The following is an 18,255-nucleotide window of genomic DNA, read 5'->3' as shown; positions in this document are numbered from 1 at the left end:
GGCTTTTGGATTTGGGAGAAAATTGAAAACACATGGTGACGGGGAGAGTGTTCCAACTCTACACCCAGATTGACCACAGGCAGAATTGAATCCAGGAGGCATGGCACAGTAGTACTTTACGTTATATGCCACAAGGTGCTTTGCCCCCAATTTCAGTCAAAAGTAAAGAGACCACAAAAGCATCCAGGTCATAGGCTACATGGAGTTGATGACACCTGCCAACTGAAGCCTTTGCATTGAAACTGACACTGAAATATTTCCGACAGCGACTCACAGGTGTTGGTTATTGAAAAGATGCAGTGAGAATTGAGATTCAGTGGAATCGACTGTAATTCTTGGCTGTCACTTCTGAGTTATCAAGGTTGGATCATCTTCACTCCAGCCAGAGTATTGGTGTGCTGCCAGTACAAGACCTGAGTAGCCGCTTATTATGTGGCAACAGAAAATGCTGTGGTATAATTTCCCAGTTCAGATTTAGCTTTATTGAAATGTTGCCAAGATGGAAGGAACTGGCAGTAAAAAGCATCCTTACCCTGGTAATAATTTGTCTTAATTCAAACTTTAACAATTGTTGAATGTTTCATTCAGATAAAATGATCATGGGGGTAGTTAACTAGTGCAAATTCTGCTAAAGTGCTTACACATGGGTGGAAAAGAAAATCAGGTTGCAACATGGCTGAGCAAATTACAGCAACCAAGTGAACACCTGCGGACACATTTCGACAGGTTAATCTGGCCAATCAAAGGACACCTGTAGGAAGATTAATAATACTTTGAAGTGGCCATTTCACATTGCCAGCTAAATACATTTTTTCAAGTTTTCATGGGTGGGAAACATCAGAAAGAAAAGGACTTCTGATCAGGTTTATGTATGACATGTATGAGATGCATTTTGCCAACATTATTTTTCTGATGCTACCCATTTTAAGTCTCAGGGAATGAATTGCCCAGCCTGCATGGCGAGGCATAAGAATCAGTGAAGTTCAAAGCTCTGACAAGAATTGAAAAGGAAAATACAAAGTAATTTTGTAAAGTGATATAATCTAATCAGGATGTGACTTTATCTTAAATGTCTGGAAGACATTCAAAAATTATTTAATCGTGTTTGGTGTGAAAAGTTCAAATAGTAAACCTGAATCAACCTTTACCTTTCATCGAGTCCAACAACCTACACTGATTGAATGGCAAGGGAAAGGAACATTGAACCCTGGACATAATTATTCATGGATTTTAGCCATTGAATCCTTGTGGCACAATAGATTATTTAACCCAATGCACCCATACAGGCTCTTTGAAGAGGATTAAAGTCAGTTCCATTCCCTTTTTAATTACTGCTATTTTCCCTCAAATGCACATCTAATTCCTTCTTGGAATTCCATATGGACTCTGATTTCTTTGCATGTACAGGCAATGACTTCCAGATTTGAACCACTTTCTGTCTAAAGAGTGTGTCTTTTATTACACTGTACTTTTGCTCATCAAGTGGTGTGAGAACATGTGGACTTCAGGAGAATGAAGTTTGATCACTCCACTACACATCAACGGTTCTGTGGAAAGCATAAAGTTATTTGGCGGGCATATAAGGGGCGATCTACCCTGGATTCACAATACCTCCTCATTAGTCAGGAAGGTGCAGCAGGCACCAACACTTCCTTAGGAGTGTTGTTTGTCACCTATATTAATGATCTGGATGATAACGTGGTAAATTAGATCAGCAAGTTTGCAGATGGCACTAAGATTAGAGGTGTTGTGGACAGTGAAAAAGGTTTTCAAAGCTTGCAGAGGGATCTGGACCAGCTGGAAAAATGGGAGATGGAATTTAATGCAGACAAGGGTGAAGTTGCATTTTGGAAGGACAAACCAAGAAAGGTAAATGGTAGAGGACTGAGGAGTGCAGTGGACCAGAGGGATCTGGGAATAGATACATACAGTGCTCGCCATAAATGTTTGGGACAAAGATACTTTGTTACTTTATTTGCCCCTTTGCTCCAGGTTTTATTCAAGGTTCTTTGTATACATTCTGGATTGACCATCCAGAGATTCCAGCACTTTTTAATACGTAGACACCTCATATCAGGGCACCGTAATCTTTGGAACATTTGGCTTCATGTACTCAGGTATGCTTAATTGCTTTATTGGTGCAGGTATAAGAGAGCTTGGCTTGCTTTGAAGCTTTTGATCACCTTTGGAGTCCATTGCCATTTTTCTGCATGAGGTCCAGAGTTGTGCCAATGGAAGTCAAAGAAGCCATTATGAGGCTGAAAAACAAGAATAAAACAGTAAGAGACATCGCCCATATCTCAGGATTCTCAAAATCAACAGTTTAGAACACCATTAGGAGGAAAGAGCGTGCTGGTGTGCTCAGTATTCACAAAGGGATTGATATTCCAAAGATGATGACAAAATTCTCATTATAATGAAGAAAAATCCCAAAACGTATGTCCGACAGATCAGAAACACTCTTAATGAGGCAGGTATGGATGTGTCAATGACTACTGGCCACAGAAGACTTCAAGAACAGAAATACAGAGGCTGCACTTCAAGATGAAAACCACTAGTTAGCTCCAGAAACAGGATGGCCAGATTACAGTTTGCCAAGAAGTATTTAAAAGAGCCTGCAGAATTCTGGAAAAAGGCCTTGTGGATAGATGAGACCAAGATTAACCTGTATCAGAGTGATGGCAAGAGCAAAGTGTGGAGGCGTAAAGGCATGGCCCATGATCCAAACCATATAAACGTTGCCATGGTTTGGATCTTGCAGTGCAGCTTCTGTATTTCTGTTCATGAAGTCTTCAGCAGACAGTACTCACTGACACATCTACACCTGCCTCCTGAAGAGTGTTTCTGATCTGTCAGACAGGCATTTGGGGATTTTTCTTCATTATGATGAGAATTCTTCTGTCTCAGCAGTTAAGGTCTTCCCTGAAATTCCAGTCCCTTTGTGATTACTGAACTCACCAGCACGCTCTTTCTTCTTAATGATGTTCCAAGCAGTTGATTTCGGTTATCCTAAGGGTTGGGCAATGTCTCTTACTGTTTTATTTCTGTTTTACAGCCTCATAATGGCTTTTTTGACTCTCATTGGTACAACTCTGGTTCTCGGGTTGAAAAATGGCAATTACGAACTTTAAATGTGATTAAAAGCTTTGAAGCAAGCCCAGCTCTCTTATACCTGCATCAATGAAACTCACAACACCTGTGAAGCCAAATGTCCCAAACATTGTGGTGCCCTGAAATAGGGAACTATGCATAAAAGCACTGTAATTTCTACATGGTCAAATCAAAATGTACACAAATAACCTTGAATAAAATCTGGAATGGGCACTTTAATTACATAGGAATTTAAAACTGTGGAGTACAGGGGAAGTAAAGGAAAAAAATGTCTTTGTTCCAAACATTATGGAGAGCACTGAAGGTTTCAATGAGATCTCCTTTTCTTTCCAAACTCCAGCAGGTACTGGCCCAGACATCAAACATTAACCCTCTCATCCCTAGGTCCTCAAATGTTTCAAAGCTATTTTACAAATTAATTTGTTTAAAAAGTAGCTGATAACATTTCAGAACACATAAGAATCATTAAAACTTTTAAGAAAGTACTTAGCTTATTCTTCATTTTAAGCAAGGGACTTGTGGATCCTGTGCATGATCTGAAAGCAACATACACACGATAGAAAGCAGCTTGTCACCTTATTCTCTGTGAAAATGCCAGATGTACTGTTTAGTATGGTCTCTCCCCCAAGGAAGATGGATACTGCATTCAATCATTTAGGCTCTAAAGATTTCCCTGGTGTCTCTTGTGGGGCTTCCAATTTATTTTCAACACTTCCCAGTTTACTTAAGGGAAGATACGAATGGGGTTTGTAGTTTAATTGGTGTATTTGGGTGGCACAGGCTCATAGGCCGGATAGGCCTATTACCCTGGTGTATCTCTAAATGTAAAAATTTAATTGTAAAATATTTAAACATGCAAAAAGACAGAGCCCTCAGACTGTGGTACCAGCAACTGCCATCTGCATGCCTTTCCATTCTTCACAATCAGACCTCATTTTCATTTCTGGTCCTCCAGTTGTAATGAAGGTGTACCAGGTTTGAAGTCCCTGCACAAGGGGAAGCTGATGGCTTATCTGAAGTGTTTTGCTATCTTTCCTAAGTATCTTACCACTCACCCATTCAAAAAAGGTGCATGGCATTCCTCCGAGGCTCTCAATACCACCGAGCCATCTCACATCCTTTAAAACTGCATTTCGCAACTATCAGTTAAACAATAAAGTCTGCAGTTGCCGGGGTTAAGTCCGATGCGCAAACATGCTGGAGAAACTCATCTGGTCATGCAGCATCTTGAGGAAGTAAAAGGGTAATGAACGTTTCAGGTCTGAGCCCTTCATCAGGTGCAAGCAAAAACAGGGATGCGCCTGAATAAAAAGGTTGTGGGGGGGCAAGGGGGGAGAGAAGGGGTGGAGGAGGGGGAATGGGGAGGACCTCAGGCAGGCTGGGCATCATGGAAGGGGGGGGGGGTTGGCCCCAAATGAGTTATTGTACCCCCTCACCCACCCGCAGCTCTAGGATCACGTTGTTTTGTTTTTTATCTGTTATAGCGGAGGGAGGGAGAAGTGAGAGCAGAGGTTCATGGCAGGTATGGACACAACCTCCCCCTCCCCCCCCTCCCCCCACACTGAGTGAGTCTTTGAATGTCGGTTTGTGCTCCCCTCCCCCTGATTTTGATGCCGAATCTAGGTGGAAGAGGAGAAATGCAGGCTGATAGGTGATGGGGAGATGGCTGAGGGCTAAGAAGAGAACCTCTCTGATGGGAGAAAGGAAGTGGGTGGGGAGCTGGAGGAGTCAGACAATTAGGGAAAAGAGTTCCTGTTTAAATTGGGAGTTTCAGGCATTCCCCTTCCACATTCTCTTTGCCCTGCATCAAATACCCATCTTCATTCCCAGCAAAATATACGACCCTGGTCCGAGATAGCTGTACAAAATATCAACAGGGTGATGAGTGGCTGCTCATTCACACAAGCACATTAGAGGTCAATCTAATGCTTGTTGGACTTTTGACATCCCTATGGTACACCAGAGGAAGGATCAAACCCACATCTGAAGACATTATTGAATCATTATTCCTATTATTCTCTGAGGGAATTGCAGTCCAGTTCCAGGGTTAGGGGAAATGTTTTCTGGGTACAGCATCAAACCCACCTCCCTCTGGCCCACAAGCAGGTCAGTGAAGCCACTTACCTTGTGTATCTTGTGCGCTTCACCTCTGAGATAGATGACAGAATTTGTGGGCTAGTAAATCATTGAAAATAAACCCTGTATTCTTCTGAAAACGCTTTTGAAAAGGTTCCGTCATTGGTGGGCAGATTTGTATTCTTTTGGAGGTGGAGGAGAGCATTTTTAAAGCAATTTCATTATTTGAGAGACATTAACTTATTAATTCATGTGTAGAAAATAACACAAAATGGAAATATGTAAAACCCCTCCCAAAATGTTCTGCAAATGAGGCCAAATTTCCAAGCAATTTCCAATGACGACACTATTTATTTTAACAATCCATTATTGACTGAAAATTATTAAAATATGTTGTTCCACATACTTCAAATCAAGGCCTCATCATCAAAGTTACACCATGATATTTGATTTCCTAAAGTTTCTTTATCAAGTGGTATTTATCAAACACTTTGTAATATCCTAGATGTTATTTTATTGAACTGATAATGAGATTATGAAAATGATCTTGGGGAGTATGACTCTTGATAATGAAATATATATTTCTCAATGCTGGAATTATTTTCCTCGAGGCTTGGTTGAAGCCATGTTCTCAGATTGTTATTTATGCCACCCCCTTGCTTTTTATTGCAAATTTGGTAAATATGTTACCACAGATTCAAACAACTTCCGCAACAAAATTTATTTAAATGAGTAAATGCCTTTTTTACTAGTTACAACCCAGCTGCTATGCCACGTGCATTTACAAGTGCTCCTACACGTTAATGTAAATAAATAAGCAATTTAGATCTCTATATTTCAACAGTAGAGATAAACAAAAAAAAAGAACTTACATTAAAAAGTATAGCAAAAGGGTTTACAGGTTTTGTTTAAAAGGCATATGATCAGGTAATAACATTATCTTTGCATAACAATCAGTAAAATTGTATGGCCAAAAAGCTTTGCCACATCTTAACTTATTGGACTACTGATCACAGTAACAAATAGAAGTAAACTGAATTATTAAGCCCTCTGCTATTCTTCTATACAGATTCTACTTAGATTAATAAATTAAGCTATTTGAAAAAATAAATTAAGAAACTCTCCTCCCTTTTGCTCAATTATCTGCAAACTAAGTATCTACAAAAATACTTGAAACTTCTTACAACTTAGAAGAATTTATATGCTCACAGCCTGATATCAATAGGGCTATTCTTAGAATCCTTAATGTTATTAGTAACATTGACTACAAAGTGCCACAGCTTACCAACATATTCTCTGTGCTCCCACATTTTAAGCGACTAGAGTAGTTGCAACATTTCACTCTTTTTTGACAACTCAAACTATTTTGGAATTCTTCTTATCCTAATCTCAGCCATCTAGAGCACTTCAATGGGTAAAGCCAGCATTTTAAGCCTGGGTGAAGCGAGAACTGCTTCAGGAGGTGTGTGCTCTTCAGCATTTAAACACTGCTTATGTTCACCTCCTTCACACCATCCTCCCCCAACCAGGTGACCATGCCTCAAAAAATCCTCTCTCATCTTGTCACCCAGCCATCCTCGGTGGTGTGTAAACCTCACAAATTTGGTAACACTTTTAACTTAAAGCTGATTTCATGTTGGGTTTGTCTGCTTTTGACATTAATGATGAGCTTCATTGAGGCCAGTCAAATAAAGATGCAATGCTCAGTTCAATTCTTTTTGAAATCCGGAATGACAATTTGCTCACAAACAAAACTTGGGATACATTCAACACTATGAAATTACAGAGTACAGGTGTAGGAATTTAGATCACTGCCGAGCAAATGTTAACAACAGTAATAATGCAAATTTCTGCAGTAATGATTTGGTATCTTTCATTTTCCTATTTCACCATCCATACACTCTCTTGGCATTTCTCATTAATTCTTGGAATTAATGAGAAATTCCGCCAGTCTAAAGCCGAGTGAAAGTTTTTATATCTTGCATATATCCTAGAGGTGAAATAAGGGGTCACTTTTCAGCTATTCTCTAGTTCTCAGCAAATTTATCCAACTACGGGTGCTAAAAATGTCATAGTGAAAGATAATCTTGAAAGATTTGTCCTTCACATGGAAAAATACTACTTTATTCTCTCAGGACATTAAGAAATATATATTCCATTATACAATTTCTAAAACAACAATTTTAAACAAACTAAAATCCACCTGTGTTTGAAAATGACTACTGTACTCTACAACATTGGGAAAAATTCTGATGGAGCCATTTTTTGATTAAATACTCTTTGAATAAAGTGGTTACAGTCAATGACGAAAGGGTTGCTCCTTCCCATGAGTTATCCCCACACATACCCTCCATATTATAGGAAAGTACTGGAAAGTTTAGTGTTTATTTACTGGCTTGATTGCTAATTCTTTTCTTTTTTTGGCATGTTTTTCTCTCAATTCTTTCGGGAATTTTAAATGAACAGGAAAGTCAATAAAGACATACATGTTAAAAGTAATTGTTATTTGTAAGTACCTGAATCATACACAGATAGCAAGCTGGAATCATTAACTCAAAATATAATGGAAACCAGAAGAGGTAAGGCTGGTGAATGGAGCACACTCTTTGAAATATTGCCAAGTCTCCATCAGTTCAGAAGCCAACTCTTTTCACGTTTCTATCCAAGCAGTTTCTTTTGCTGACTGTTGCTTTGTTTCTCTGCACGCACACTGTATTTCTCATTGCACTGGGAATCTGTTTCAACCATTAGATCCTTCCTGCAGCAATTATTAATGCTGTGCATTTTGTTTCCTTTCACAGAGTCCATGTAGACCACAGTCTGTTTGTCAACTGGATTTTTCAAAAACTGCGTCTGTTACAAAAACAAAGATGAAGGATAACTTTATGCAAACATTTCTGAGCTGGTATTAAATATGCAGGTTAGTACTAACTAATTTTGCAGGTGCAGGAAATGACTGCATCTCAAAGACTCTATCTTGAATGACAGTCGTGGCTCTTCCATATTAACTGCACAGTTTCAATTTGTACAGCATTGAGAAGCATTTCATAATGGATGTTTTTACGAGAAAAATTTTGCTTTACATTGAATACCGATTTGCTGAGCACCTTCGCTCTATCCACATCAATGACAGAGATCTCCCAGTGGCCAACCATTTCAATTCTGCGCCCCACTCCATTGCCAACATGTCTGTCCATTCATTGTCAAACCAAGGCCGCCCGCACATTGGAGGAGCAGCACCTAATATTCTGTTTGGGCCCTCTCCAACCAGACGGCATTAACACTGACTTCCCCAATTTCTGTGCGACCATTCCCTGTTCTTCCCTATCCCGCTGTTTCCTCCAGCTCTCCGCCCCCTTTCATCTCCACTCACAGAGCCAACCTCCTGCTTGCCATTGTGCCCCTTGTCTGTGAGCCTTTTCTCCTCCATCTGTCCCTCTCCCTTACCATTCAGGCACCTGCCTACATTTCGCTCTTACCTTGGTAAAGGGCTCAAACACGAAACATTGGTTCTTTGCTATATAAAGTACACTGTTTGACCTGCTGAGTTCCTGGGTCGCTGGCGATTCAACAGCATTGCTCATTTTGTTCATGCCCTCTGGAAATGTTCTTGACATGAACTGAGTATCACACAGCTCTCAGCATTGTGTATGAAGGGAAGGAAAATGAAACAAGCAAGTCTTCACCACAATTTGCTGAATTCTATCAGTGACTGCAAGCATGAATGTGATGAGGACAGGAAGAAGAATTGATGGAGCCACATAACCACCCCGATTTTTACATGAAAAGCCAGGATATGAAAAGGTAAGGTAGGGAGCACATGTTGTTCAGTAAAATGTCTGATGAATGAGAGATCTGGTTACATTAGGTCATTGATATTTTTGAGAGCCCTGCAGTTCTAAATAGAAATAAATCCATAAGGTTTAAAATTCCCTTATTGCCATGGGCCAATACACAAAATATATTAATACACTAAATTGATCAACTGTTCCCTGCTGTGAAGACACACAAAAAGGTGCTGCTTAGTCCGATGCCCCCACCATTAAGAGAATGAAGCGAGAGAGAATCCCTTCAGAGAGCCGAACGTCTTCCTATCCATTCAAATGGATCCCGAGTCTCAGATCCCAACCTCCCGTTGCTGTGGTCTGCCACCCTGCAGGGTCCTCTCCGTTAATGGTGGAAGGGGTGAGATGTTCTCCTGTTCTGGTTCCCTGTGCCAGTCCACTCATCCCTCAGAGCCCACCCCTCATGCCCACTGCCAAGTACTGGTGCCGCCATTTTGGGGAAGACCTCCATGGTTAAATGAAACACCATCATCCCCTTCTACAGACCAGTTCCATCTGTACAGGGCCGTTGGTGTAATGACTAGGCAGAGGGATCCCACAGAGGTGCACTGAGTCTCTGCTCCCCAATCGCATGGGTCTGCATCAGCACTGCCATTTGCATATTTCTGGCTGAAACTGGCATTCAGGGGACACTGGTTCCTCTGCAGAGGCAGAATTATATATCACTGCACAGTGTAGCCTTCGAACCTGGCAAACCCCTCACTGTTCCATGACTATCGTTCATGGGTACCCTCATTTATGAGGAGCCACAGCATCACACAAGCTGAATGCCAATCCGGTAATGCAGGCATATGAGATGATGTGTATGATTCAGACCAGTAGAAGCACAAGAGCTATGTAATCCCACAACCAATAAATGTAGTCAAAGCTCTGTACTCCATGAATGGCATGTACCATGGGAATGGGAAGTTCTGGGCCCATTTGCAGTCTTTATTCTGTCAAACGTAGCACCACAGCCCAAAAGGTGAGGCTAAAACATACGCAGAATAACCATGCAGAATCAAACAATATCCCCTTTCAGGCCACAAATATCATTTTACCCATCTGTGCTTTTAAGATTTTGAATCAACACATTGAACATATTTTTTCTCAAGTGAGTTGGAATTTTAACCTGGCAAACTAAGTGTCTCTTAGTAACTTTGAATTTGTTTTAATTTAAAAAAAAGTTTTAAATTTTTATTTACAACATGGTATAAACTGATTCCGACTATTGAGACCCATATTACACCCAATTAAACTTAACCCAGTTCGTGCTGGACTCAGAGTCTCTGGAGATTTCTGATTTATATAGCTAATCTACCTGTGCATAAGCTTATCCTTTAAGCTTACATGTCAGCCATGATTCTGCTGGCAGCACTTCTCATTCTGCTCTTTCACTTCAGTGGACCACTAAATCTCGGCTTGTGGTCCAATCCAGGACCAAGAACACCACTCCTCAAGTAAGATGTTTCACTGATGTACCATCAAAAGGAGAGAAAAAAAATCCCTCGGGAACATGATGAAATACTGTTCCTTGCTGCTATCACCAGTATTCATCTTTCACGAGGCAGCTGTGTTTGAAAAGGGCTGCTAAGTTAGAACGTTGACAAAACTTCAAAATTCTTAATGAGCATTTCAATATGGGAATGGGGTGCAGAATTGAAATGGGTGGCCACTGGGAGATCCCCTCTATTTCAGTGAAGATGTGGAACAGAACTATCTCCCAGTCTGCGTCCAGTCACTCCAATGTAGAGGAGGCCACAATGGGAGCACCGGATGCAGTAGACAATCCCTGTAGATTCACAAGTGAAGTGGGGCTTCACTTGGAAGGGCTGTTTGGGGCCCTAAATATGAGGAGGTGTTGGTGTAAGTGTAGCATTTTCTGCTGTTACAGGGTTAGTACCAAGGGTATGATTATTGTGAAGGGATGAGGGAGTCATTGAGTGAGTTGTCCCTGCAGAATGCGGAAAGAGGATGAGAGGGGAAGATGTGTCTGGTGGTGGGATTGCATTGTAGGTATGGAGGATAATACTAAATGTGGAGGCTAATGCTAAATGTGGAAGCTGGTGGGTGGTAGATGAGGACAAGGGGGAGCCTATCCTTGTTCCATCCAAGGGCGAAGAGGGCCAGGCAGATGTGTGGGAAATAGAGGAGATGCAGATAAGGGCAGTCAAGAGGAAGCCACGTGTTTTGAAGAACGAGGAGATCACAGATGATCTGGAATGGAAGACCTCATCCTGTGAGCAAATGCAATGGAGACAGAGGGATTGAGAGAAGGAATTAGAGAGGATGGGGTGTTAAGAAGTGTAGTCAAGGTAACCGTGGGAGTTGATGGGTTTGTAGAAAATATCTGTCGAGAGTTTTGTCTCCTGAGATGGAGACAGAGAGATTGAGAAAGGGAAGAGTGTTACCAGAGATGGACCTGGTGAAAGTTAGCAGCAAAGTGGGTGAAGTCAACAAGCTCATTATGGGTGCAGTAGGTAGCATCAATGTACTGTAGTAATCAATGGAGTTGAAGAGCCTTGCTTGTGTGATTCATCAGACCTTTTTATGTACATGCAGTCTATCCCCTCTAGAGAGGTTGCTAGATACTGATCAGAAGTGTGAGTTGCGATTTTCATGATCAAATACTGAACCTGGGCATCTTCCTATTTGCTTGACATGTTGAATCTGCCCAGTGATTCACAAGCCCAAGGTAAGTTGATAAGTTGCGCAATATTCCAAGTTGAATACTAACAATATTACCATTGAAAACAGTCATTTTCTGGTACTATTTGGGTCTGAGTAGTATTTTTCTCTTAGTTTTTAAAGAGTAAAGTGAATACAAGCAGTCAGTACACTGATATCACTCTATAATAACTGACAGGATTTTATGAAAGCTTTAATGAAACTCAGTGGCACCAGCCAACTGATTATAAGTACGTGATATCTTTCAGATACTTTCCCCCATGCACTTCACTAACTTTGAATTCATTATAGAGTTAGATGCCTTCATCTTACCTTTGTGGGTGCATGATAGCATGGCATCTGGAACCACTGTTTCTTTCTGTTTATTACCAGGGTGGCTATTAGAAAGGCAATGATTGCAAGCAGTATGGCTGCCAGGACCCATGCTGCTGACTGGTAGATCATCGTCATTTCAATTTGCTTGTGTGGACTGTCAGTAACCGCTGCAATGATGCAAACAGAAAAACACGTTGTTAGAGATAGAGGTACAGCTCAGTAACAGGGCATTCTGGCCTACAAGTCTGTGCCGCCCAATTAACTCGTGTGACCAATAATCTACTGACATCTTTGGAACGTGGGAGGAAACCGGAGCACCCTCGCCATCACGGGGAAAACGTACAGACAGCAGTGGATTTGAAACCGGGTTGCTGTTGTTGTAATAGAGTTGTGCTAACCGCTAAGCTCACCATGCCGCCTTGTGAACAAAGCCATGCCAACCAATCAAAGAATAGTAGAAAACCATCAAGAAGCCTGTGCTTATTTTGGTTCATACTCCTCTTCCTGATATCTATGTTTACACCTTCCACCATGTGCATGGTGGTCATGGTGTAGGTCAACAAGATTCACTGCAGCAAATTACCAACACTTGACCCATATCATCTCCAGATGCCCATTCTGGAGCCTGCACTTCCAATAAAAACAGTGGCAGTCAATATGTGGGAATTCATTCAACTCTAAATTCCATCTCAATTAACACCTTGTGAAAAATGGACTTCTCTCTGTCACTTCATTGTTGCCAGGTCAAACCTCTCAAATTCCTTATTAGAATAGGGTGACCAAAATTCAATTCCTCTTTCCTTCTTACAAACATTGTACATGGTTACCTTCCCTCTCACAGTGAGATATTCTGGAACTACCAACGCTCTTTGCAACTTTCATTCTTTTGGTTCTAGTTAACTTCCATCTCCTTAGCAAAATCCATCAACATGTCAGTTTCCAATCCATTTGCAACATGTTTCTATGCCTGACACAGCACTGAAACATGCATTATTAAATTAACAACCGGCATCCGTTGTGACTATGATTTACTTCTCCTTTTCTGGCAGATCACAAGGTCAACCCTTTCACTTTTGAGCTTCTTCTGAGCTGTTTGACTATTAGGCAGCCCATTTTATTTACAACTTTGTTGACCGAAATATCTCTGTGGAAGCAACTTGTTTTCTCAGCCCTAATCCCTCAATTCCAACTGCTAACTATCGTCTTCACCTCTACCATCTCCACCCATTCATCAATGATGCAGGACATGGACAAAGTCTTAAATGAATATTCCTCATCCTTATTTACTGTGGAGAAGGTCATGGAATTCAGTAAAGAGAATAGTGATGTCCTGAAAATATATGCATTACAACGTAGGAGGTACCTGGAGATGTAAAATGCATAAAGGGGTATAAATCCCCAGGGCTTGACCAAGTACTTCGCAGGATATTGTGGGAATCCAGAGAAGCAATTTCTGGGGCCCTGGCGGAGATATTGGAATAATTTTTCATCACAGGTAAGATATTGGAAAACTGGAGGGTGGATATTGTGCCTGTATTTAAGAAAGGCTGCAAGAGAACTACAAGTTGGTGAGCCTACTATCAATGGCAGGCATGTTATTGGAAGGCAGTTTGAGGAACAGGCTCTATCGGCATTTGGCAAGACAAGGACAGGTTTAGGATATTCAACATGGGTCTGTGCATGGGAAATTGTGTTTCACAAATTTAATTATGTTTTGAAGAATCAGCCGTGAATTGACATAGGGAGGCTGGGGTGGGAGATGTTATGTACTTGGATTTTCACAAGGCCTTTGAAGGGCTTTGACAGTTACTGGGACTATAGTGCTTGAGTTAGGGCTTGACTTCAGGAAGATGAATGTCGACCATTCTCCTCTACACATCAATGGCTCCGTGGTGGAGAGCACAAAGTTCTTTGGTGTGCATCTAAATGATAATCTGGACCAACACCACCTCCTCATTAGTCAGGAAGGCACAGCAGTGCATACACTTCCTGAAGAGGTTGAGGAAGACAAAGCTACCAGCCCCCATCTTGACAACATTTTACAGGACCACAATTTCCTGTCTGGCTGCATCTCTGTGTGGTATGGTAGCTAGAAAGTTTCAGACTGGAAGTCAATATAGAGGATCATCAAAACAGCTGAGAAGATGACAGTGGTCTCCCTGTCCTATATTGTTGATATTCACTGGAATCATTACTTAAATAGATCTCAAAGAATTAAAGAAGTGCCTTTCCATCCAGCACACAATATCTTTGACCCATAGTCGTCAGGAAGGAAGTACAGGAGCATCAAAATAAGGTTTGCTCGGCTGGGAAATAGCTTCTTCCCACAAGATGTTAGATTGATGAACAGTACCCTGTAATTGAGTAAATCAACCCGAAATATTTATATCCATTTATTTAAAATGATATCTTTATATCTATCTATCTATCTATCTATCTATAGTGTTGTGTAATGTGGTCTGTAGAAACACTATTTTGTAGGGTTGAATATGTACAGTCAGATGATAATAAACTTGAACATGGGGAAAGACTAGTTAATCTGGGGCTTTTTTTCCCCTTGCAGTGCAGGGGACTGAGGGGTGACCTTGTAGAGGTTTATAAAATCATGAGGGGTGCAAATTAGATGGATGGTCACAGTCTTTGGATAATTCAAAACTAGAGGGCATAGGTTGAAGACGAGAGGAAAAAGAGTTAGATGGGATCTGAAGACCACCTTTCTTCTCTGGTCATTAATTTGCTCAACCACTTCCTTTGTTTTCATTGACTGGGTCGCAAGAAGGACACGGATGGGAGTGAAAGATCTTTTCTTTGGATGAAAGCATAAAGGACCATTTGCGTCACCTTTAACTTGCTTTAAATTTACTGATGGCCAACGTACAGTATACAGTGGGAGGAAAAACTTGAAATGAAAGTAAAAGATGAGAGAAAATTAATAAAACCATCTCACCAGATTATATACATTTAAGAGTTAACAAGCGGAACTATATTCCTAGCTCCTTATGTTCAGCACATTGAAAGAGGCTTGCCTGTTCTACTCCTAGTGTGCTGGCATGTGATCAGCTTTTTCCCTTTACCTGTGATTAACGATAAATCAGGCTGAGCAGATGATGACCATTTTTCCTTTAGTTCAGTTGACTCCTCCAGTCGTTTATCAGCAGCAGGTTCTGTTGTGAGTGGAGAAACTGTTGGTGTATCTGAGGACAAGGAAAAGTTGGCAATGAAGGTCCCGATAAAGAATGGAAGACTAGTGAGCATCTTCTGCACTTTGGTGTCAGATTCACTGGGTTGAAGAATGGAATAATTTTCTACAAGTTACAAAAGCTTTGTCTGATGCTTCAATTTCATCTCTTGGCATCCATCTGTTACACCCGTTTCTCATTGGGGACCCTCCATCTGGAGACTGGCAATTTATACTGAATATGTTGCCGATCAGGGCTGATTTAATGCCCACTTGACAGATTTCTCCAAAAAATGTTTAAGAGTCTTTAAGATAAGGTGAAATGAGTTTTCATTGGACTGGTAGTTGAGCATGTTAAAACAATTTTTTCCTTCTTAATATAGCTGGAATTATTTGTAAAAAAAAACTAAATCTCACATAGTGGGGGAGTGTTTGTTAGTCATTTCAATTCATTTTCAGTAAATAAAAACATAAATAAAAAGTGCAATCTGAGGATGCACGAGCAAAATTAGCATTAAACACTTGGCAAGGTGTTCTACGGTGTTTCAGTTTCACAAAACTTATTTATTGCTCCATTTACTTTTGATTTACCAAACTGCATGTTTCTGGTTTTAATTTACAACTTGCCATGGACTCGATGGTAAGTTACATTACTTACAGCAGGACTCTAATGCCTGAGGTTGCATTTGCAACCTTTCCAATCACCCCACTAACGCACAGGATAAAATATCAACTCTTAATTGGGATGTTGCAAGTCAGGATGGTGTCAGGAAAAGCTTTCCAGGTGAAATGTACTGCATTTGCGGAATTAAGTAAGATGGAAGGGACGGCAACTGTATAAATGAGCTTAGCAGGTCTTTCCTTGCAGAGCAAAAGAAAAGGAATTGAAACATTTTCCAAGACAATCATGATTTCTTAAAAGGTCAGACTATTTTTTAATTATAAACAATATACTTCAGACCTTGTTCAGCATTTCAAGAAAACTAAAAACCTTTTTCCAATTGGACTGTATTTTATAAAATTAAAAGTAAAAATGGCTTCATAAAAGGAATTCTTCTTCAATCAATTTCATGCTCACAACACTTCCTGAATCCCAAATACGTCTTACAGTATCATTTTATTTGACAGTAACAGGCCCTTCTGGCCCACAAGTCTACGCCTCCCAAATACACCCACGTATCCAATTTACCTACTAACCCTGTCTGTCTTTGGAACATAAGAGGAAACCAAAGCACCCAGTTGAATCCCATGCAGGACACGGGGGAAAGCATACAAACTGCTTTCAGAGAGTGGGAGTTTCGATGGTCGCTGGCACTGCAATTGTGTTGCTCTAACTGCCATGCTAACCATGCTGCCCTCAGTAGTGAGCAGTTACAAATCCTTCTCCCAGAGTGCATTCCAAAACATATGAACAAGGTTCTAAGTGAGCAAAGATTATTATTTGTCTTCACTTAAGAACCAAATAACTTTTGACAAGTTAATTTACATCCATTTTCTGGACTAAATGACGAAGCTGGATACATTACTCTTGGTTTCACTTTGCTGGGTTTTCATGATTCACAAGGTAGTAATGTAACCATCCAACTGTAGTACAACAATAAGCAACATGAGTGTTCGAAACAGGATAACTGTGCTTGTCACAGCTTGACATTTCTCCCAGACAGGAGGGCAAAATAATAATCCAAAATAACAGCTTTGGGAGAACTTTTCATGGTTCAAAATCAATTTACTCACCCAAGCAATAGGGACAGCACTGTCCTTTCCTTAGGACTGGCAGCCGACACGTCGCAGCTGGACAGGTTTGAGAAAAACACTGAATGGCGCCATCACCACACATGCAGCTTGTACAGGCATTTGGCTTCCAAGACTCTCCAACTAACAGAATATTGCCATCACTGGACATGCAATACCCAGACTCACTGCCATTGCTTCCCAGCAGGGTTTTCAACTGATCTTCTGTAATGAAAACATTAAGAAATGTAAATCAGAATAAAGACAAAAAAGAACATATGCTTTGAATAAACACTGAAACTTCTATCCATTGAGTGCAATGAAAAATACAAGCACATAAAGTTCGAGAAATGGTAATGATACAAAGTCAAGCTGTTTGCTTAGTGTTAGAGTTCCTACTTGGTGATCTGTAGAAATACAAACTGAATTTTCCTGTATGTAGTACTTATAAAAGAGAGGTCTATGACATTAATGTGATGTTCAGAGACCCAAATGCAAAGGCCGATAAATTCAATAATAAATGAACATAAACAGTGTGCTATTTCAAACTTTTGTACTGTGCTTGTGGCCGAAGTGATGGTGTGCACTGAGCATTCACCATGCCTCTTGCAAGATCTGTATATATATTGGCCTTCTGCCTTATTTCAGACAACAACAATTATGTAACCATCAAGTTACCGGGAACAAAATTAACTATTAAAGGGTAAATTAAAGGGAAATCTCCATCAGTACCGGAACACCATAGGGCTGCTCTACTGATTTTACACCTATGACTGTGTGACTTGGTACGACAATAACACCATCTATAAAATTTGCTGACGATACGACGGTGGTGGATTGTATAAAGGGGTTGAGTCAGCACACAGGATGGAAACTGTGCATCAACAACATCCTTGCACTCAATGTCACCATAACTTATGAGCTGATGGTTGACTTCAGGAAAGGAAAGCCAGAGGTATATAATCCAGTAATCATCAGGGGATCAGAGGTGGAGAAGGAGAGCAAATTTAAATTTTTGGGTGCCACTATCTTGGAGGATCTTTCCTGGACCCAACACACAAATGGCATAGTGAAGAAAGCATGTCAGCGTCTCTACTTCCTCAGGAGTTTGTGGAGGTTTGGTATGACACCAGAAACCCTGGCAAATTTCTACAGATGTGTGGTGGAAAGTGCGCTGACCAAATGCATCATGGTCTGATATGGGGACACCAAAGCCCTCCAAAAGGTAGTGGACACAGCCCAGGGATATTACAGCCAAAACCCTCCTCACTATCGAGAACATCTACAAGGAATGCTGCTGTTGGAGAGCAGCAGCAATCATCAAAGATCCAC

The 18,255-nt window shown here is 40.7% G+C and overlaps 1 protein-coding gene across 2 annotated transcripts in view; it reads right to left on the bottom strand.

Annotated features, from left to right (window-relative positions):
- Positions 1–5,518: 5,518 nt before the first annotated feature.
- Positions 5,519–18,255, bottom strand: part of LOC138753875 (cysteine-rich motor neuron 1 protein-like) — a 300,852-nt gene continuing 288,115 nt past the window's right edge. For both annotated transcript variants that reach the window (XM_069917412.1, XM_069917413.1), the window contains 4 exons: positions 16,927–17,148; positions 15,089–15,208; positions 12,012–12,181; positions 5,519–8,040 (listed from right to left, as the gene is read on the bottom strand). In XM_069917412.1, coding sequence (XP_069773513.1) covers positions 7,846–8,040; positions 12,012–12,181; positions 15,089–15,208; positions 16,927–17,148 — 707 coding nt within the window. In that variant the 3' untranslated portion in view covers positions 5,519–7,845. The remainder of the gene's footprint in view (positions 8,041–12,011; positions 12,182–15,088; positions 15,209–16,926; positions 17,149–18,255) is intronic.

Source organism: Narcine bancroftii, chromosome 2 (assembly GCF_036971445.1).
Source record: "Narcine bancroftii isolate sNarBan1 chromosome 2, sNarBan1.hap1, whole genome shotgun sequence".
Taxonomy (NCBI): domain Eukaryota; kingdom Metazoa; phylum Chordata; class Chondrichthyes; order Torpediniformes; family Narcinidae; genus Narcine; species Narcine bancroftii.
Note: the sequence above shows the minus strand (reverse complement) of the source record. Positions and strands in the feature narration are given on the sequence as shown.